General features: G+C 42.2%; 2 protein-coding genes across 2 annotated transcripts; both read right to left on the minus strand.

Moving 5' to 3' along the window:
- Positions 1-2,858: 2,858 nt before the first annotated feature.
- Positions 2,859-14,634, minus strand: LOC133384431 (proto-oncogene Mas-like). The gene is made up of 2 exons (XM_061626368.1): positions 14,516-14,634; positions 2,859-5,042 (listed from the first exon to the last, which is right to left on the minus strand). Exon 2 carries the CDS (start codon positions 4,940-4,942, stop codon positions 3,917-3,919), a length of 1,026 nt encoding a protein of 341 aa, XP_061482352.1. The 5' UTR covers positions 4,943-5,042; positions 14,516-14,634; the 3' UTR covers positions 2,859-3,916.
- Positions 14,635-17,837: 3,203 nt separating this feature from the next.
- ARPC4 (actin related protein 2/3 complex subunit 4) lies at positions 17,838-18,356 on the minus strand. The gene is given in 1 exon segment (XM_061626369.1): positions 17,838-18,356. A coding segment is annotated over 1 exon segment (519 nt).
- Positions 18,357-18,554: the final 198 nt, after the last annotated feature.

The raw sequence follows: 18,554 nt of genomic DNA on the forward strand, positions 1-18,554 counted from the left end.
AATTCAATAAATGCTGTACTAGTGGCCCCAACAACCACCCTTCATGCCAGTTGCCCAGAACCATTGCAAGGCACCCTTTAGGTATCTGTTAGTAGTTATTCATTAGATGTCAAGCTGTTCCACACATCCATCAATTTCATCTAGGAAGTTAATTTATGGAGGAAGCTAATCTTTTTATTCCTCCTTCCATGTTGTCTCTTGTTTCCTCACCTTTTATTGTCCATATATTTTTAGCCAATTCAGGCTGCTTTTCAGTGAGATGTTTTTAAATCTGTGCCCCCAGGCATTTTAACAGACAAGTCTTCCTACATTTCCTTCTGGCTTCCACTAACCCAGAAGCATCAATAGAGAAGCTTGATAATATAACTGAATTCCCAGTAAGTGATTTTTCCAATAGCGAACAAATCAAATCTGCTCAGAATTATTGCAGAGGCTGCTTCTTGTATGTGCTGGCCACGTGATGATACATCTCACTGAAACCAAACCCCTGATCCTACACATAAGCCTTCTTCACATATTTTTACATAAAAGGGTGTCATGTGATAAAGAGGACTGTGAGGGCATGCCTCAGCCTCACTTCCTGATATTTATTACAGTTCAGTGTGATGTACATGGTTCTCCTCCTCTTCATTTTATCCTCATAACAACCCTGTGAGGTAGTTTAGGCAGAGAGACAGTGACTGACCCAAGGTCACCTTGTGAGCTTCATGGCTGAGTGGGGATTTAAACCTGGTTTCCCATGTCCTAGTTCAACATTGTAGCCACTACATCTTGATATCCATGCATTAAGCATGGGTGTTGGCAGGGAAAAGCCTAGGCATTTAAATCTCTATGTACATAAACTTACCATATGTTGTAGAACCCTGTACAATTGGGGTTCCAGAATGCTTGTAGAGGCCAAAGCTTGGAAGATTACTTTTAAAAAGTAATAAATTACAGTTACAATTACATGGCCCCCCAAAGTAGTAATTACCATTGCAATTATTGCTCTAAAGGTAACTGATTACTTTACTTTTTCTCAAAAGTACTCACTACAATTACATTTCAGTTACTTTTTTTAAACAATGCCTACAAGGTGCTGGCCTTGGCTGCTGCACATCTAAGTAGCCTAAAACAATATTAACACACACATACAGAGGTAGTAGAATAATTCTTTTTATCAATAAGTTAGCAATGGTGGTGTCTCGGCTGGTAAGGGAGGTGGGGAGGCAGAGGCCACTGCTCAGATCTTTGCACGTCAAACCAAGTGCAACCCCCCCCACTCAGCCAGCAAACATAATCTCTCTCACTTAATGACCTCCTGGACACTGCTCTGCCACCAACTAAGGGACACTCACCCAAGCAAACATTTTCCCCTGAGATGCAAAAAAGTTAAAATACTGCAAATGCAGCACAGTAGCCAGAGAGTGTGCCAAGTGCAACACAATAGTCACACACACACACACACACACACACACACACAAACGTCATCTTTCACCTCCACGGTTCTTTATGTCCATTCTGCTGCTGCCTCCTTCTCCTCCTTTATCCATGTTCTTGTCCTCCGGCTCCTTTTCCCCTCCACTCCATTCTTCACCACCACCATCCATTTTTTTAAACATTTGTTTTCTCCACTCCACCCCGTCTCACTCTCCTCCTCCTCCCTCGTTGCCTCCTCCCTACCCACAGGGCATGAGGAAAGAGCAACGCTGCATAAAAGCCCAGTGTGAGGCACATGATTTTCATCCACAAATCAGAGGAGCAGAAGACTTCCCCTGTTCCCCCCCCCAAGTAATGCCCCAAAGTAATGCTGGAAACATTACAATTACTCCTCAAATGCAATAAAATTACTCCTAGTTCTATTACAATCAAAATGTAAAGGAATTACCCACTCGTTCCTCAAAAAAGTAATGAATGACAAATAATTTGTTACTTGTAGCAAATTACTTCCAAGCTCTGGTAGAGGCCAGCACATGTAGGATTTTCCTTCCATTCATCCACACTTAACCTATGGATGTTGAAGGGGGAGGAGCTGCACAAATGGACTCTGCAGAGGTCCACAACCTCCTTCTACATATGATGTCCATTCCTGGTATGGGCGGGGGTGAGTCAGAGGTTTAGCCTCTGACAGAAGGAGCACCATTTCAACTTAAGTTGGATAATATGTCTCTGAGACCTCTGCACTATTGACAGCTGGGGTGTCATATTCTGTTACTGAGATGTCTTGGCTTCTCTAGGTGGGTTCTGGTACTTTGTAGCCCCAGCCCAAAATAAAACAAGAACCAAACTCCTTCTGTGAGTCTGTAACACTTCTGAATCTTCAGGAAGAACGGCCGGATATACATTCAGTAAATCATCATCATCATCATCATATGATTCTGACAATGATTCCATAAATGTTGGAGGTACTTGTGTCCCTGTATTTTAATATCTGTAAATATGGTAAGTGCGGGTTTATTAAGTGATATATGGTAAGTGACTGAGTAAGAGGGGGGAGTACATGGGCTAGAATGCTGGAGAATGTTGGATGATGATTGGCTGAGTGTTTGAATGGCTGAAGGTATAAATGAGAGGATGACAGTTGAGTCGAGGGGAGTTGTGGGGAAGTTGTTGGCGATTGGTTGTGGAGTGTGGATTGAAGTTGGTTGTGGGTTGGATTATATTTGGCTGATATTTAGGCAGAATATATAAGACTGGAAACATAAAGAGTGACACTAAATGAAACCATACACTTCTTGAACATTCCTAAAGTAATCTTGTTATTTCAAATATTATTGTATCAAATAAATACTTTTATTGGTTTACCTAAAGCCTGATCCTTGGCTGGGGATACACAGACCAGAAGGGAGGGCAGGGTAATTACCAAGGCTGGAGGGAAACAGTATCAAATAAATGGTGGCAGTGTGAAGGGAGATATTGTAAGATTGTCAAGTATCCAAAGCAACCCAGGATTGTATGCTTATAGACAAAGCTACAAGGGGGTTGTGGACAGCAAGGGCACCCAGACACAAAGTAACAATAAGCCATAGGGGGAGACTAAGGCGAAGTCTCTAGCAGTATTGTTTACAGGGAGTGGCTGGTGCTGCTGCCTAGCAGTGGGATCTTGTGAGATCTGTGCTAGAGCATGTGAGAGAACAAATAAAAACCGAGATCCTGAGAGGTGGTGGCCCTGGTGGGAGTATCACAGGTAGACCCAGCTGTGGGATCGTCACAGTACTGCTCAAGTATTTGGTTTTTCTTTTGATCTTCTGTCTGCATGTAGTAAGGCAAGGGTGGACAATATTCCTCCCAACTCAAGGAACACATATGTGATGGGTGGATGGTGGGAGAGTACATATCATTGAATCTGACAATGGACAGGACCATTCACACAAACACACACTTATGATGGGGAGAGTCATCCCTGTTCACCTTCTTCCCCATCACAATTGCGCTTCCCTTAGCTAGCCAAACAGCTAGCAGGTGTGCTGGTCGGAGTATGGTTTATATGGGGAGGAAAATGTGTGGGGATGACTCTCCCTTCATGCCCTCCTCCCATCACAGTTGCGCTCCCCCAGGCAAAATTCATCTGTGGGGTGGGGGAATTTAGCAATAGGAGGAGTGGCTTTGGCATCCATGCTGCATGCTCCTGCTGGCCAAAGGTTGCCGATGTGTGTTACAGGCCACTGTGGGGATGGAGCTGAGAGAGGATCATTAGGAGATCTTTAACTATAGAAGAACATTTTTGATTGCTTTAAAAAACAGCAGAATTATGTATCATGGGAAATGAAAACAACTGGGAAAAATCAGTCTTCAGACTTGGAAGCAGCTGGGCAAGAGATAAGCAAATCTGTACCAAACTGGAGAACAGACTTCCAAAGCAAGCATCTATACAAAATAAAATCTCTTTCCATCAGACATATATCTGGAAACCTTTGTTTTCTGAGACAATGGGCATTCAGGCCTCCTGTTCATCACTGCCTATGTGTTCTTGCGTTGTAGCCACCACATCTATCTCATCCATCCAGGATCGATGAAGCACAGCAGAGAGTGCCTCTCGAGACCGCAGCCGTTTTTGTGTTTGCCTTCCAACAAAAAAGTACACAAAAGGATTGACACTGCTGTTGATTACAGCAAGAAGGCAAGAAACATCCATGAGGGTCCAGTTTAGCTTCATTTCTGGATGCCAATATCCTATCAAGGATGAGATCCTGAATGGCAATGCAAGGATGAGGAACAGGGCAACTGTGATAACAATGGTAAGGCAAAGACGTGCTGGAGACTTTGGCCATGGAATTCCCCATATTTTGATGAACAGACTCAAACTACAAAGGACCATTATTGGAGTAAAAATCAGGAAAATTATGATAAGGAATAGATTCTCTGCAATATACTTTCTGTAACATGGTTCTTCAGATGAAACATATTCTGACCAGCAGGTGAAAAACTCCACTCCAGTCACCACACAGGACAGGATCCATAAAAGAGCACATAATATGCCTGAAAGATGTTTTGGCCGATTATTATGGTACCAGAATGGGCAAAAAGCACCAAGACACCTTTCAACACTAATGGTTGTCAATAGGAAAAAACTAGTGTTGTAACCAAAAAAACTCAAGAAATCACTTACAATATATAAGTATCCTTCAAAATCTAGTTTTCTCCATATAATTAAACTGAAAACAATATTGATTAGGTAAGAGAAGAGTATCGTGAAATCTGAAATGGCCAGGTTCAGTACATACACAGTGTATTTAGTCCGTTTGAGTCTACAGCAGAGAAATGGAAAAATAGCTCCATTGCCAATTAATCCCACAATGATGACAGGTGTAAAAGCATAGGTCACAATTGTGATGACATAATCTTCTCTGGCAGTACCATTCCATATTTGTGTCTCATTAGCAGCACAATTGGACAAGGAGCTCATTTCTGTCATCAGCGTGCTGTTGCACTCAGGTCGTATTTGTGGGCTTCCTGTGGGCATCTGGTTGGCCACTGTGAGAACAGGATGCTGTGGGACTGGATGGATCACTGGTCTGGTTCTTATCAGGACAGTTCTGGTGTGTTTCAGAATGCGGTCTCTCCTGTAAAAATAGAAGATAATTCCATGATTAGGTTGTTCAGTATCGGTTCTGTAGATAGGAATGCTGGGAAATATGCAGCTAGCAAGAAAAAGATTCATGGAGAATCCATAAAGATAGTACAGAGAAAAGTCCTCATGGATATGAGGCTAATTTAACTGATTGCACAATCCTACTTTTAAAGGAAGAACCATGACTCAGGGGCAGAGGTAGATCACATGCTTTACAGGTTTAATTCCTGGCATCTCCAAGTAGGGCTGGGAAAAGGAGATAGGGAGCCCTCACACAATTTTATTTTAGTCAAATATGAGGAACATAAACAAGATGTGTAAGATAATGAGTGTTGGGAAGTGATGTGGGGAGAATATATTGAGAAAATTCAAAAATGAACCACCAGCCAGTGCCAGCCCATGACATTTGCTTGCAGCAGAAAACAAATGGTGTCCACCCATTCTCTGCTAGGACCGACACTTTAAAAAGTATTGCTGCACCATTCAGACCAGAATGCCTGCCTTTATCTATCCCCTCACATGATGCTTCACCCTGCTGTGTGGCAGGAAACAGGCGTATTACAGGTGAAGAGGGAGGGTTTTCAAGCATAGATGCGGGAGGGGACCTCCAGATGTCACTGGACTACAATTCTCATCTTTTCTGATCATGTGGCTAGGGCTGATGGAGATGGAGTCCAACCATGTCTGGCAGGCCACAAGTGAGCCAACCCTGGGGTTACATGAATGATGAGCCCCACCTAAACAAGTATAAGATTCCTTGCACTTAACATGAAAAAAATACATTTATATTGGTTTCATGAGCATTCAAATCATGTATATTCTAAAAGAGCCAGCAGCAGTTGAGGTGTCTGTGACTCAGAATATCTCCAAGGAATTATGAAGTGTGTGTTTGTGTGTGCATGCTATAGCCACACAACAAGGATAGGTTAAAGGTTGGAAGAATACAGAATGGAGCTAGCAATAACACTATCATGCACAAATGGAATACATAAAATAGAGAGAGGGCAGAGCTTGGAAAAGTTACTTTTTTGAACTACTACTCCCATCAGCCCCAGCCAGCATGGCCACTGGATTGGGCTGATGGGAGTTGTAGTTCAAAAAAGTAACTTTTCCAAGCTCTGAGAGGGCATGTGTTTAAAATTGTAAAGCAGCTCTGGGACTAACCCTGATACAGTGTCTCAAATCTTATAAAGCAATCTTTCCCAAATGGTGCCCTCCAGACTACAACTCGCAGCATAGCCAATGGTCAGGTATGATGGGAGTAGTCCAAAACCAAAGCACCATGTGGGGAAAGGCTCTTATAAAGTGTGCTTTGATGCAGAACAATGCAGCCAACTGATTTGGAGCTAGGAATCAAGGCAGATGAAAACTCACCAGAGAGTGATCCCTCTTGTGTTAAAACCACTCTTCCAAGAAAGTGAATATGTGGCATTTTTCCATTAAATACCTTCTGAGATTTATCTGGCATATTAACAAGAACAGAAATAAAAGCAGAATGAACCTATTCCTACCTTATGGCCACTGAACAGAGACAGAGTTGCTCATAACCACTACCAACGGCAGCATTTCCACTCCTTCCCCCACCCCACTCAGCAATGCACACCTGAAGTGAATCTGTACCAGCACAGCAACATGTGAAGGAGCTCTAGGTATGTGCTCATGTACATGTATATAGATCCTCCATGCAAAAGGGACCCTGGCCCAATTAGGGTTCCACCATGCATGGAGAAACTCTACACTAGTTGGAGAACTTTTGGCCCTCCAGATATTCCCATCATCACTGGCCATTGGCCATGCTTACTGGGGCTGATAGGAGTTGTAGTTCAGCAACATCTAGAAGGCCAAAGGTTCTCCACACCCATTCTATATGCACAGAGACCTTTTGTATACCAGCCAAATGTGTGGAATATGGCCATTGTGTGCATTGTCAGCAAAGCTAAAGCAGGCGCCGCTACTATGGTCCTCATGCATTATTTTCACGTACGTAGTTATCTAAACTTCCCTGGGTGTCAGAACTGGTGTCCACAAGTGTTGGAGTTTTACTGGTGTTCAGTAAAAACTGCAACTTTTAGCTGTGTTTTCTTTCTTTCTTTTCTTGCTGAGAAAGACAGTGTTGCATGCATCCCAATCTCCGACCAGTGAGAGATTCCTAGGGTCCCAGCATGTACCTTAGGTTTGGTTCCCTTGGAACGAAGGTGATTGGAGAGTTACGGTACTTCTGTAATGTGACGTTTATTTACACATATATACAGGATGAGCATAAGATGGAAGACCCACAGCATTAAACTTCAACAGTTCCTGCTCTCCTATTGGAGAGTCTAGGGGGCAGGCACCAAAGCCATACCTTTAGATCAGGGGTGGGGAATCTTTGGCCCTCCACATTTTGCTGAACTACATCTCCCATCAGCCCTTGCTAGCATGGCCAATAGTCAAGGCTCATGGGAGTTGTAATCCAGTTACATCTGGAGGGTCAAAGGTTCCCCACTCCTGCTTTAGATTTGGCTCAGGAAGCAAGGCTATGGGGTGGTATATAAATATAATAAATAAATAAATACTAAATAAGTAAAATCTTTCTATCTTTCTAGCTCCAATTCCAAAAAGACCACCTGGTTTTTCCTTCTCATACACAAACTCCTTGATGGCATCACTGGCCAGCCCAGAGAGAGAGGGGGGAGAAAAATATGTCCACTTCAGCTTGCATGCCAGAAGGATCTTCAGCTAGCTAATTTCTGTAGCAACTCATTGCCCTGCTTTATATTACAAAGCAGATAAGTAAGTAGCCTAGTCAGGACTGTTATGAAACAATGAAACTGGTTTGACCATTTTAGCAGAATCCCATTTTATAGCTTTAAACTGACAAGATTGGAGGGAACCTCAAGAACCCATTTATTGTAACCCTAAACTCATTTATGTTAAGGGGAATGTAAGCTGAGCAGTTCGTGCACATAAAAATAAGCCATTGTGCACATTCACCAGGTATCATGGAGAATGTGCACATAATTCTTCCATGAAGAGGGATTTGTACACATTTCCTAGCTAATATGCATAATCTCCAACAGGGCTCGGGTAATGTGCATATATCAACTGAATTTTGTACTTTCCTTGGTAATTATGCATAATCCCTAACAGTCTTAATCCGTAACAGTGCTAACTCATTTATGTTAAGGGGAATGTGCATATCTTGGCTGAATTTTTTACATCAGCCATTATGCATAATCTCCAGCCGGCCTTGGGGAATATGCATAACTCAACTGTATTTTGTACATTCTCCAGGCAATAAGCACAATCTGTGGTCAGGATGGATAGTCACCAAGAAACATCCATTTTTTCTATCTTTTGTTCATAAGGGTGCAATCTGTGCATCACCGTCACCACCCCTGGCTCCTTCTGGCTCACTGCCTAATCTTATGTGGTCACAACATATCCTCCCACTGATCAGCAGAGAAGCAGATCTGAAATAAGAATAGGTGAATAGAAATGGTTATTGAGTCATATTCTGTCTAGGCTGGAATGAGCTGATTTAAGGGGAAATTTATTTTAAAATTCTGTAACAATGGTATCTTACACCATGTAAGTTAAATATGATACATAGGACAGGATAACTGCTGGAGATGAGGGGTAAGAAGAGCAGATTTTATGCATATATTTTGGGATTATTCCATTGCTCTTCTTTTTTGAATACAGTCCATAATACCATCACAGAAATGGTAGATTATTTTATAAGATTATCTTATTTTTTTATAGATTATCTTGTATCTTATATCATAAGCTCAAGATTGTATTTTTAGGGCTTTTAAAGAATACAGTTCCAGCAGTAATCAATTTATTAACAGCTGCTCAAATAATCATAGCAAAGACTGGAAAAAGAGTAACACACCATCCTTAATAGATTGGATTGAAAAATATAGTATATTGTAACTATGATAAAATTATTTGGTGTGATCCAGCAGAGCTCTTCTTATATTCCAATTTTCCAGAAATATAAAATACGTTATGCACAACACAAAGGGATTAGTCTTTTCCCTCTATAGCAGCCTTCCACTTCCAGTGGCAAACGCATGTGTCAGTAGTGTTCAAGCCAAAAAAGGAAACAATTTCTTGAGCTTCAAATTCCATGAATGATTTCAAAACCTTATCTGAGACGTGCTGCTCTTTTCCATGTGAGAAATCTATGACCTTGATCTGGAGGGCAGGGTCCCATGATTCCAATGGGATTCTCTCAGTCCCCTCCATCTGCAAAACACTTCTAGCAGAAGACCACTCCCTAAATTTGGAGTGACACTGGGAATGCAACTGCAGCAGCTAGGACACAGCAGTACAAAAGAGTGAGAGGTAAGGAAAATCCTTTAGGGAGCATTCCCAATTAGAGTTGCCAGGCTCAGGGCCTGAGACTGATCCTGTATCTTTAGGAGAAGAGAAAGTCAGCCAAGTGCAGGTGTTCTTGCAACACTGTCATGAGAAAAACCAGAAGGTGGAATCCTCCCTTCCCCCTGCACAACTGTGAAAGATACAGAAGACCTCTTGGGTGCCCTCCAAGAGGTCTTCTGTATCTTTAAAAGTTGTGCAGGGGGAAGGGAGGATTCCACATTCTGGTTTTTCTCATGACAGTGTTGCAAGAACACCTGCACTTGGCTGACTTTCTCTTCTCCTAAAGATACAGGGTCAGTCTCAGGCCAGGATCCTGGCAACTGTAATTGGGAATGCTCCCTAAAGGATTTTCCTTACCTCTCACTCTTTTGAGATTCCCCCAGCCTGTCATGTCTGGTCCTGAAGCAAGGAGAGGCAGCAGCAGCTGTCAATCCCCACCATCAGCCCAAGTTCCCTCTCTCCTACCTCCTTTTTCACTTTCCCTCTTCTCTGGCTCTTCCAAACTCCTCTCTCTTCCACTTCTCCCTCCTTCGCTGCTGGTCTCCCGAAATCCTTCTCTTCATTCCCGGTACCCTCCTCTTTCTTTCCTCCATGCAGACTGTAGTGCTGGCTGCCTACCCTCCTCTGCAAACTCTGTCACTGTCATTTGCTGACTTGCTCTCCATCATCCTGAGTCCACACTCCTTGGTGTCCTTCCCACATGCACCTTCTCCCACAACAACAGATGTCCCTAGTAGCCAATCAGCATGAAAGAGTTAGCCAATCAGCTGACTCACCTTCTTTCACTCTGATTGGCTTCAATCATCATGAAAGGACAAGGAAGCATGTTGTTAGCCAAGTCAGAAGCCTCTTCTTAGTGGATGAAATGCTCCCCTGTCATGCTGATTGTCACATAGGATGCTGGAGATATAAGGACCTGGCTTGGACCCAGCTCACAAAAAAGTAAGGGGTCAAAGCCCACCTGCAACCTTGGATGACTACAACCCTGGATTTGACCCTCTTGACTTTGCCTTTGAGCTTTTTTACCAATCCCCTCATTTTGGGGAAGTTTCCTCTTTTGAAGACCATGTGTTCTTGGCATTTGGCCATTTACATGATATTTAATTTAATAGCACTATGGCCACTGCTCCCAGTTGGTTCAACAACACTTACTTTTTGCACCCGGTCCCAGATGCCACTGAAGATTCAGTCCATGTTCGCCATCCCTCTGGTCATTTCCATGACCAAACTGTTCTATGTCATTTAGGAGATCTAGAAATGTTACCTTTTTGTCATAACTGGAACACATATGTAGCTAGTCTATGTCAGGGTAGTTGAAGCCACCCATTACTACAACATTTCCTCTTTTGGATGCCTCCTTGATCTCATTGTGCATCTCAAGGTCTCCCTGAGTATTTTAATCAGTGGGACAATAGTATGCCCCACCCAGTAAGAAATTATACATGGGGCCCCAATCACCACCCACAATGATTCTGTGGATTTCTAGCTTGCTGGATTCAATGCCCTCTTTGATGTTCAGAGTGATGCCACCTGCAGAACATCCTTCCTTGCCCTTTCTGTAGAGTTTCTATCCAGAACTAATCATGTTCCACTGGTTCCATTCCACCAGTTTTCCATTATGCCCGCTATATCAATGCTAACTCCTAAGGCCAAGCACCCCAGTTCTCCCATCTTGGCTCAGAGGCTTCTAGCATTTGTGTATAAGCGCTGTGGGTATACATGGTCTCTCTTAAGTTGTCTTTGGCAATGGTGTTTTGGCCTGTGGTGCTTTGGCCTCTCTGAACTGCTATCCTATATCCCTGCACTCTCAATGCCTAGTTCTAAGCCTCCCCAATTTCATTTTCATCCATTTTTCCATCTTCATCCCGGGGTACGATTTGTTCCCAATGGACTCTTCTCAGCTCCTGTCGGCTTTTTCCCTGCAATTCATTTAAAAGCTGCTCTGCCACCTTTCTTATTTTAAGCACCAGCAGTCTGGTTCCATCCTGGTTCAAGTGGAGCCCCTCCCTTTTGTACAAGCCTGGCTTTTCCTAAAATGTTCCCCAGTGCCCAACGAATCCAACCCCCTTCTCCCGAAGCCCAATTCCAAATGACGCTGGAAGAGTTCTGCCATTGACTAGACAGTACATATACTCCATAGATATTTTCTTCTCATTTGGTTTAATATGTGATTTTGAGCCATTTCTCTCTCTCCCCCCCCATTGTAATTCTTGCACAAGCACCTATATTCATTGTGGGTGTCCCAACCCCTTTTCTCCTTTCCCTTCTTGACAAAATTTTTCTTTGTTTTGCTACTAATTTTTTCTTGGATTACAATAACAAACACTAATTCTGGCGCATCTTAATACAAAAAAGAGAGAAGAGAACCTGCCTTCTCTCAAAACAATGTGTTAAAACCCTCAAACCTCCCCTGTGTCCATTGCTATCCATAAAATCCATACCTGCCAAATTGATCCTCTAGTCATGGAATTAGGGCTGCAATTCCAAACACACTTGCCTGGGAATAAGCTTAGTGGGGCTTACTTCTGACATATATATGATTATTTTATTTATTTATGGCATTTATGTACTGCTTAATCACTAAGCGTTTCTAAACCATGTACATAAAAATAAACTGAAAAGAATATAAAACCATACAAATTCATCATAAAACCAAACATCAGGCTGCTGATGTAGTCAGTTGGAATTAGTTCTGTGAAAGTGGAAAGGAATTGAATACTACAGAAGAAAAAGAAAAAAGCCAGAGTCTTGCCAGATGCTGTACTTCACTGTACCTCTGAAACAACACCAAAAATGGAAGAACATGTCCAGTCAATTTTCCTTTTCGTCCCTAGAGGACAAAGCTGTGCCAATCTGAAAGGAGTCATATTTGTCCTGTTCAAATAGGAACATTATTTTGCAAACACAACTGCTACATATACACTAGTGCAGAGGTGGGGAACTGCAGCCTAGGGGACAAATGTAGCCCTTCCACTCATGATTTCTGGCAGTTGATATACAAGAGCATACCATTTTTGATACTAGAGGCAATACATAGCCATCAGGACTAGTAGCCATTGATAACCTTCTCCATGAATTTGTCTAATATAAGGACTCCTACAACCATGAAAATATAAACTGCAGAGCTGTAACCTTTAATTGATAGATCAATTTAACTGTTAGTTGAATAATTTTAATCAGTGGGGGCAAATTTTAACCAATCACACGTAAGTTACAGTCCACCAGGAAGACAACATCCCGTGTGAAGTGGGTCCTTCATGCTGGTGCAGTACAGAAACCTGACTTGTACAATCACTCTATGTATTTGAAAGGGAAGAATCACGTGAGTTCGGCACTCACTCAGCTGGGCTTCTGCATGGGACACCTGTGTGAAGTCTCTTACTGTAATTGTTAGCATGTGTACTGAACTATTGAGAACAAAATATATAATGTAGCCTCAAGGGTCTTACTAGCTTAGAATTTCTTCCCATGGCCCAGCAAAGACTGAGGTGCAAACAGAAAAAAAAGGAAACCACTTATTTTAGAGCAACATTATTTACTTTCCTACTCAAAAGTAAGAGGACTGTTGATCCCATTTTAAGAATTGCTCCTTCTAATATCCCTCTCGGGTAGAGTGTGCCAACAGAATTGAAGCCACACTTGGGGCCACTGAGAAACAAGAGGGAGGTGTGTCAATATATATATTTATGCAATTTTGCCTATCATCTGGACTTTTGCAAGCAATTTTCCCTAAAATAATACATTTTGTATCTTATTTTTCATTAATATATTCATTTATATGCCCACTTTCCCCTAGTATATGCATTTTTGTACATATTCTTTGGTTTGAGAACTGCATCACAAAATTCAGAGAAATGTGCATTTGTAAGTATTGCTGTGTTTCAGTTTGCAAATTGTTTCAGGGACTGAGAATTAGGTGGGTTCCAAACCAAATTCAGTAGCAATGGAATGTTGCCCGTTAATTGAAAAGAAAATGGAAAAGGGTGGTGGCGGAGGGGGGAGGAGGACTGGAATGGTCTGCCTAACTTCCTTACAACTTGGTATTGCTTACAGCTTGCTGAATGTACATTGTTCTGTTCCATTTGGAACTGTTTTATGTGTTTTATAATTATAATGGTTTTAGCTTTTTTTATAATTGTTGTAACCCATCCTGGGTCCTTATGGTGAAGGGCAGGTAAGAAATTTTATAAATAAATAAATGGTGTGAGCCAGCTAGACTAGACCCTCCAGAACCCTGAACAAGAGCACTCCTGTTAGGAGTGTGTGTGTGTGTGTGTGTGTGTGTGTGTGTGTGTGTGTGTGTGTGTGTGTGTGTGTGTGTGAATTGAGTGCAAGTGAGAAGCAGGGATATAAGTGGGGAATGTTGTGAATGGTATGTGTGCATGGTCAGGGTGCCAAAGGGGAAGAGAATGGTAGAAAGAGAAAGGGATCAAGTGGCTGTCTTTTCTCTTTTTGAAGCAACAACCCTTACTTTATATGATAACATGGAGGAATATATCCGTGCAATCCTTCACATGTCTACTCAGAAACTAGTCTTTCAGTTCCTGAGGGAAACATAAGTTAGGAGAAAGCAAAGGATATATATGTACCCACACATAAAACACATTATCAAATAACACTTCAGACAAGTTTGCTCTCAGAATCCTGGAAGGATGCAATTAATCATGGGTAAAACCATGTATTTATTACAGTGACTAACAACAAAACAGAGAAACTATGGTCTCAAGCAAAATGTTTCAGCTTCTGCTACCTTCAGCTGCTTCAGTGTGAATCGTTCATAAATACATGATGTATAAATACATAAAAATATTTACACACATGAATCTAACCTAATACATTCCTAATTTATATCAGATTACAAACCATTCATTTAAAATAGACATGACTATCATTAATGTCCTTGTGTTCAAGCTTCTATATAATAATAGAACAGGGAAGCAATTAATTTTAATTTTATATCTAACCTTCCCAAAATCAGGGTGTCATGCTTCCTCAAAGTTAGGTTTTAAACATTTTAAATTATCTAAATTAACTGAAAGTAACAGATTAAATTGCTTTATAACAACAAAATGAATACATCTTATTAGCACTACTTACCAGTTGTTATCCAGTGAACCGTTTCAGAATGTTTCCTTCTCAGAAGTCCAATCAGGAAAGAATTTGTGATCTCCTAGAATGGTGACAGCCGGAGAAAAAATATAGCTGACAGGAGAAACAAGATGTTACTTATTTGCTTTTGCTTTATCTGCCTTCAATTTAATCCGTGGCCATTGCTGGTCTTTTATCAGGGCTTGGCAGAGTGACTTTGGCTGTCAAACACACACACGTAATTATCTGAGAATATAAGAAAATGGAATTACATTTTCTCAAAACCCAACCCTATGACACATCTGGCCAGATGTTCATGCTGATCCTATCACGACTGGCTGTGTCCAATGGCAGAGACTGGAAGTGCTAAACATGCAAACCTCAATAATCAGATATGTTTTGCATTGGTATTAATGGGGGCAACCTGGAGAAAGTTGTGAAAGCTTAAATCCCAATGAAATTAATAGGCTTCAGATTGGCTTGTTTTCCACATGATCTGCCACAGGAAATCACTTGTCAAGATGGAACAGTCCTCATCACATCCCACAATTAGTCACCCTCATAAACCAGTTCTCCATAAAGCTCTTGTTCATCTCTTCTGCTAATTTATTTCAGTGGGAGCAACACCTTCTCTCTAAAGACTCTTCTTTTTTCTACGGATTGTATCAATTTTATTGAGATGCCTTTGGTGCACATACTGTAGGTGCAATTATATAAATCCAGCATTCATTAGGGGAAAATAAGGAAAAAGCAAGAGTCTGCCATTCTGAGAGAGTATGGATGGATGGGAAATGCGTACAGCAGAATTAAACCTCCACAAAGTGCTGTTTGGCGGCAACCAAGGGCTTCAAGCTGACAGTTTAATGCTTCACTTTCTTTCCAGGTGGCCTCTTATGCATTGTTAAAAAGGAAGAAATATGTCAGCAACAAAAGAAGACAAAAGAGGGCGCAGACTGGCATAAATTTAGAAATAGTTGTTATCATTTAAGACAGAAGTACAATGCACCTCACTATAGTGGGAAAGACAGTGACCAAGTGGTCGGTGTGCCTGCTCACTCTGCTTTCAGTGTACTAACTGTTGATGGGCAACTTCAAGGCCCCTTCGTATGGCTCCTCATCTTTAAACTAGACTTTCCCCAGAAGCCCTTCAAATGAGACACCTTCAAGTAGGCCACTGTCCTCGGACAGTTCTTCAAATGTAAGTCCATAAAGTTGGACACATCACCACCCTATTTTTTCTGAACTTTGCTCAGTGGTATAGGAGATAGGAAAATGATATTGAGTTGCTGCTGTTAGAGATAAGTAGCTAATACAGTAGATGTTTTTGACCCTTTTATTCTGCATTCTTGATTCTTGCATTGTTATAGGTTGGTTCTATCGGCCCTCCAGATGTTGTTGAGCTACAGCTCTCATCATCCTGGCCATTGGCCATGATTGCTGGGAACAGTGGGAATTGTAGTTCCGCAACATCTGGAGGGCCAAAGGTTCCCCTCCCCTGTTGTATTATACCTGTTTGAAAACATATGTATCAGAAAACACACAAAGGAGCAAGCTACACTTTAGAATTGTAACAATGTCCTGGCTGGTTTTTTAAACATTGAACATCAGACTTGGAAATTCTAAGCAGAAGTGCAAGGGGGGGTATTTTTCCCACTCAACTCCCCCCAAGCTGGTTCTCCCCTTTTCACAGGGCTGCAGATGGACGTTCACAAGATCCTCCAATATTATACCATGTTCATCTCTCCTGGAGGAGAACTTTATACGTCTTTGAGACTTTATTTTTTTGCATGTTCTCATGCTGTTTATGCACATTGACATTATTCTCACACCAATAAAATACTTATGATGACAATGATGGGAGAAATGATGGGACCATATCACCTCTTATGGCTTTATCATGACAAACATTCATTGGAGACGTTGGCCTAACTTTGAATGGAGATGGGGGGGAAATCACTCTGCTGGTAGTCTCACACTCTTCTTTTTTAACAATTTTCCTCCCTGAATTATTTCCTGCCTACCTGTTGTGACCCAGGTGGGGAGGGGAGGCTTCAAGATGGCAGACTCTGACTTGGAGGACTGGGCTGATGAGCTGGGGGAAGGGTCTAGCAGCAGGGACAGACCGCAGACCATGCAGATCCCTGTCAGTGACAGCTCAACTCCCCCCAATTCTGGTGCACCCGCTGAAGTGCCAACAGAGCTGTCAGAGACTGCCCTGTTGGAGACTGCTCCATTAAACACACCCCCAGTGCCCACGCCCATGTCGGAGGTGCCTCCTATTTCACCTGTCATTTCCCAGCCGGGCGCCCCACAGCTTCCATGGTTGAGCAAGCCAACTGCCCACAACTCTCGAAGGGGGAAGCCAAGAGCCAGCCTCCTTTGCCCCCTGTGTGGCAGCGGCTCATGAGGTAGGTTCAACAGATGTTGAGGAGGAGAGCCAATGTTTATGCACAAAAGCCAAGCCTACTTGAGTTGACTCGGGGGAGGGGTTCGTTGCTGAGTCGATGTCAGAGCGCTGCAAAGTCATGCTTAGTCAGACTTAGCCAGGGCAAAAGTTCCTAGAAAGCTTAGTTAGGTTTATGAGGCACACTGCTTTTGATGTAACTGTAGCTTTAATAAAAAGAGAAAAAATCACAGCCGCATCTGAGACTGGATGTCTCGAATTTGGGCAGAACACCACCCCTGTTCAGATTGCCATTTTATTATAAGGGTGCATATACAGTCATAAACTAGAAATATTTTTTTTCATGAGGCAAGGGGGAAAAGGCATTAATAAAGAGAGTCCCAGAGTAAGAAAGTGATGATACCATAGCAAAAAGAACCAAGAGTTACAGATTGCAGCCCATCCCATTCTTCTGATGCATGCCCTGGCCCCTCTGTTCACAGCTCCTTCTGGCAAAGCTATGATGAGGAAGAGAAAGGGCATGAACAGGAGGCAGCACTGGCTCAGAATGCTCTGATCACTGTGGGAGTAGGGGAAGGTGGGCTAGGGAAACTGATCTCTCCAGAGAGTGCAGTGACTTGGCACAAGGGGATTGTCATCTTCAGCTGCCAGCTTGCCTGTAGAACCAAGGTTCCACTAGGAGATTCAAGTAGACAAATTACAGCAAGTGATCAGTCATTAAAAATGATATCAAGTCGACACAGTCTTAAACATGTACAATTTTGTCACAAAATTATTTAAAAAGGAACCTGGGCATGCTGGCGAGCACTGTGTATATTTAGCTGGGACAGCCCCCTCAGGTCTGACTGCTTCTCCTCTTACTCTTGAACTGTGGCCCTCTCTGTAGCCCCAGCAAGGAGGCTGTCCAGAGAGAGGATGAGAAATGGTCTAGAAATTTTTAAGCAACTCCTCCACCACAATGCGATCCTTGGCATTGATTGAAAGCTTCATCTTGCTGATTTCCTTGTCAAATTCCTCCATGAAATTAATGACAAAGTCCACCAGCTAATGCTTGTGTATTTGCGCTGTATGGAGATTTGTGATCAGGAACCTAACATCAGCATAGCCCTCAACTGTTTTCCCACGTAAAATGAAGTTTTTCCTCATCATCATGAAGCACATAAATTCGTGACATGGGATCTTCTCAATCTCATCAGCCTGCTTCACTTCAGTACTAACTAGCAAGAGATGATAGACCCTTCAGTTAGGACTTTCTCATTTATAAATAAAATAAATAAATAAATTTATGCTGATGATCACTGGCTGTAGCAATAGTTCCTTGCTGTTTCTAACTTTCACCTCCAACTTGTGCCAATCCATCGCCTGGGATGGGAAATTCTCCAGGCACAGGGTACCCTGCAGTGTAACACACACAGCACTGTGATAGGGGTGGGGGGTGGCAGTCATGACAGCAAAAATGGTGGCAGCCTTCAGTCTTTCTCATGGCAACAAACCAGAAGAATTTTTAAATTTTTATTTTCTTTATCAATAATTTTCAATGTTCAACAATATCACATAGCATATTACATAATTACACAACCTGTGACACAACACATCACATATTCATATGAAGTTACACTTAATCATTCTTCATCTGCTCCTGAT

Source organism: Rhineura floridana, chromosome 4, assembly GCF_030035675.1.
Source record: "Rhineura floridana isolate rRhiFlo1 chromosome 4, rRhiFlo1.hap2, whole genome shotgun sequence".
In the NCBI taxonomy this organism is placed as follows: domain Eukaryota; kingdom Metazoa; phylum Chordata; class Lepidosauria; order Squamata; family Rhineuridae; genus Rhineura; species Rhineura floridana.

What these genes read in the sequence shown, in the direction of transcription:
- LOC133384431 (XM_061626368.1), bottom strand. Translation starts at nt 4,942, where the DNA reads ATGCCCACAGGAAGCCCACAAATACGACCTGAGTGCAACAGCACGCTG.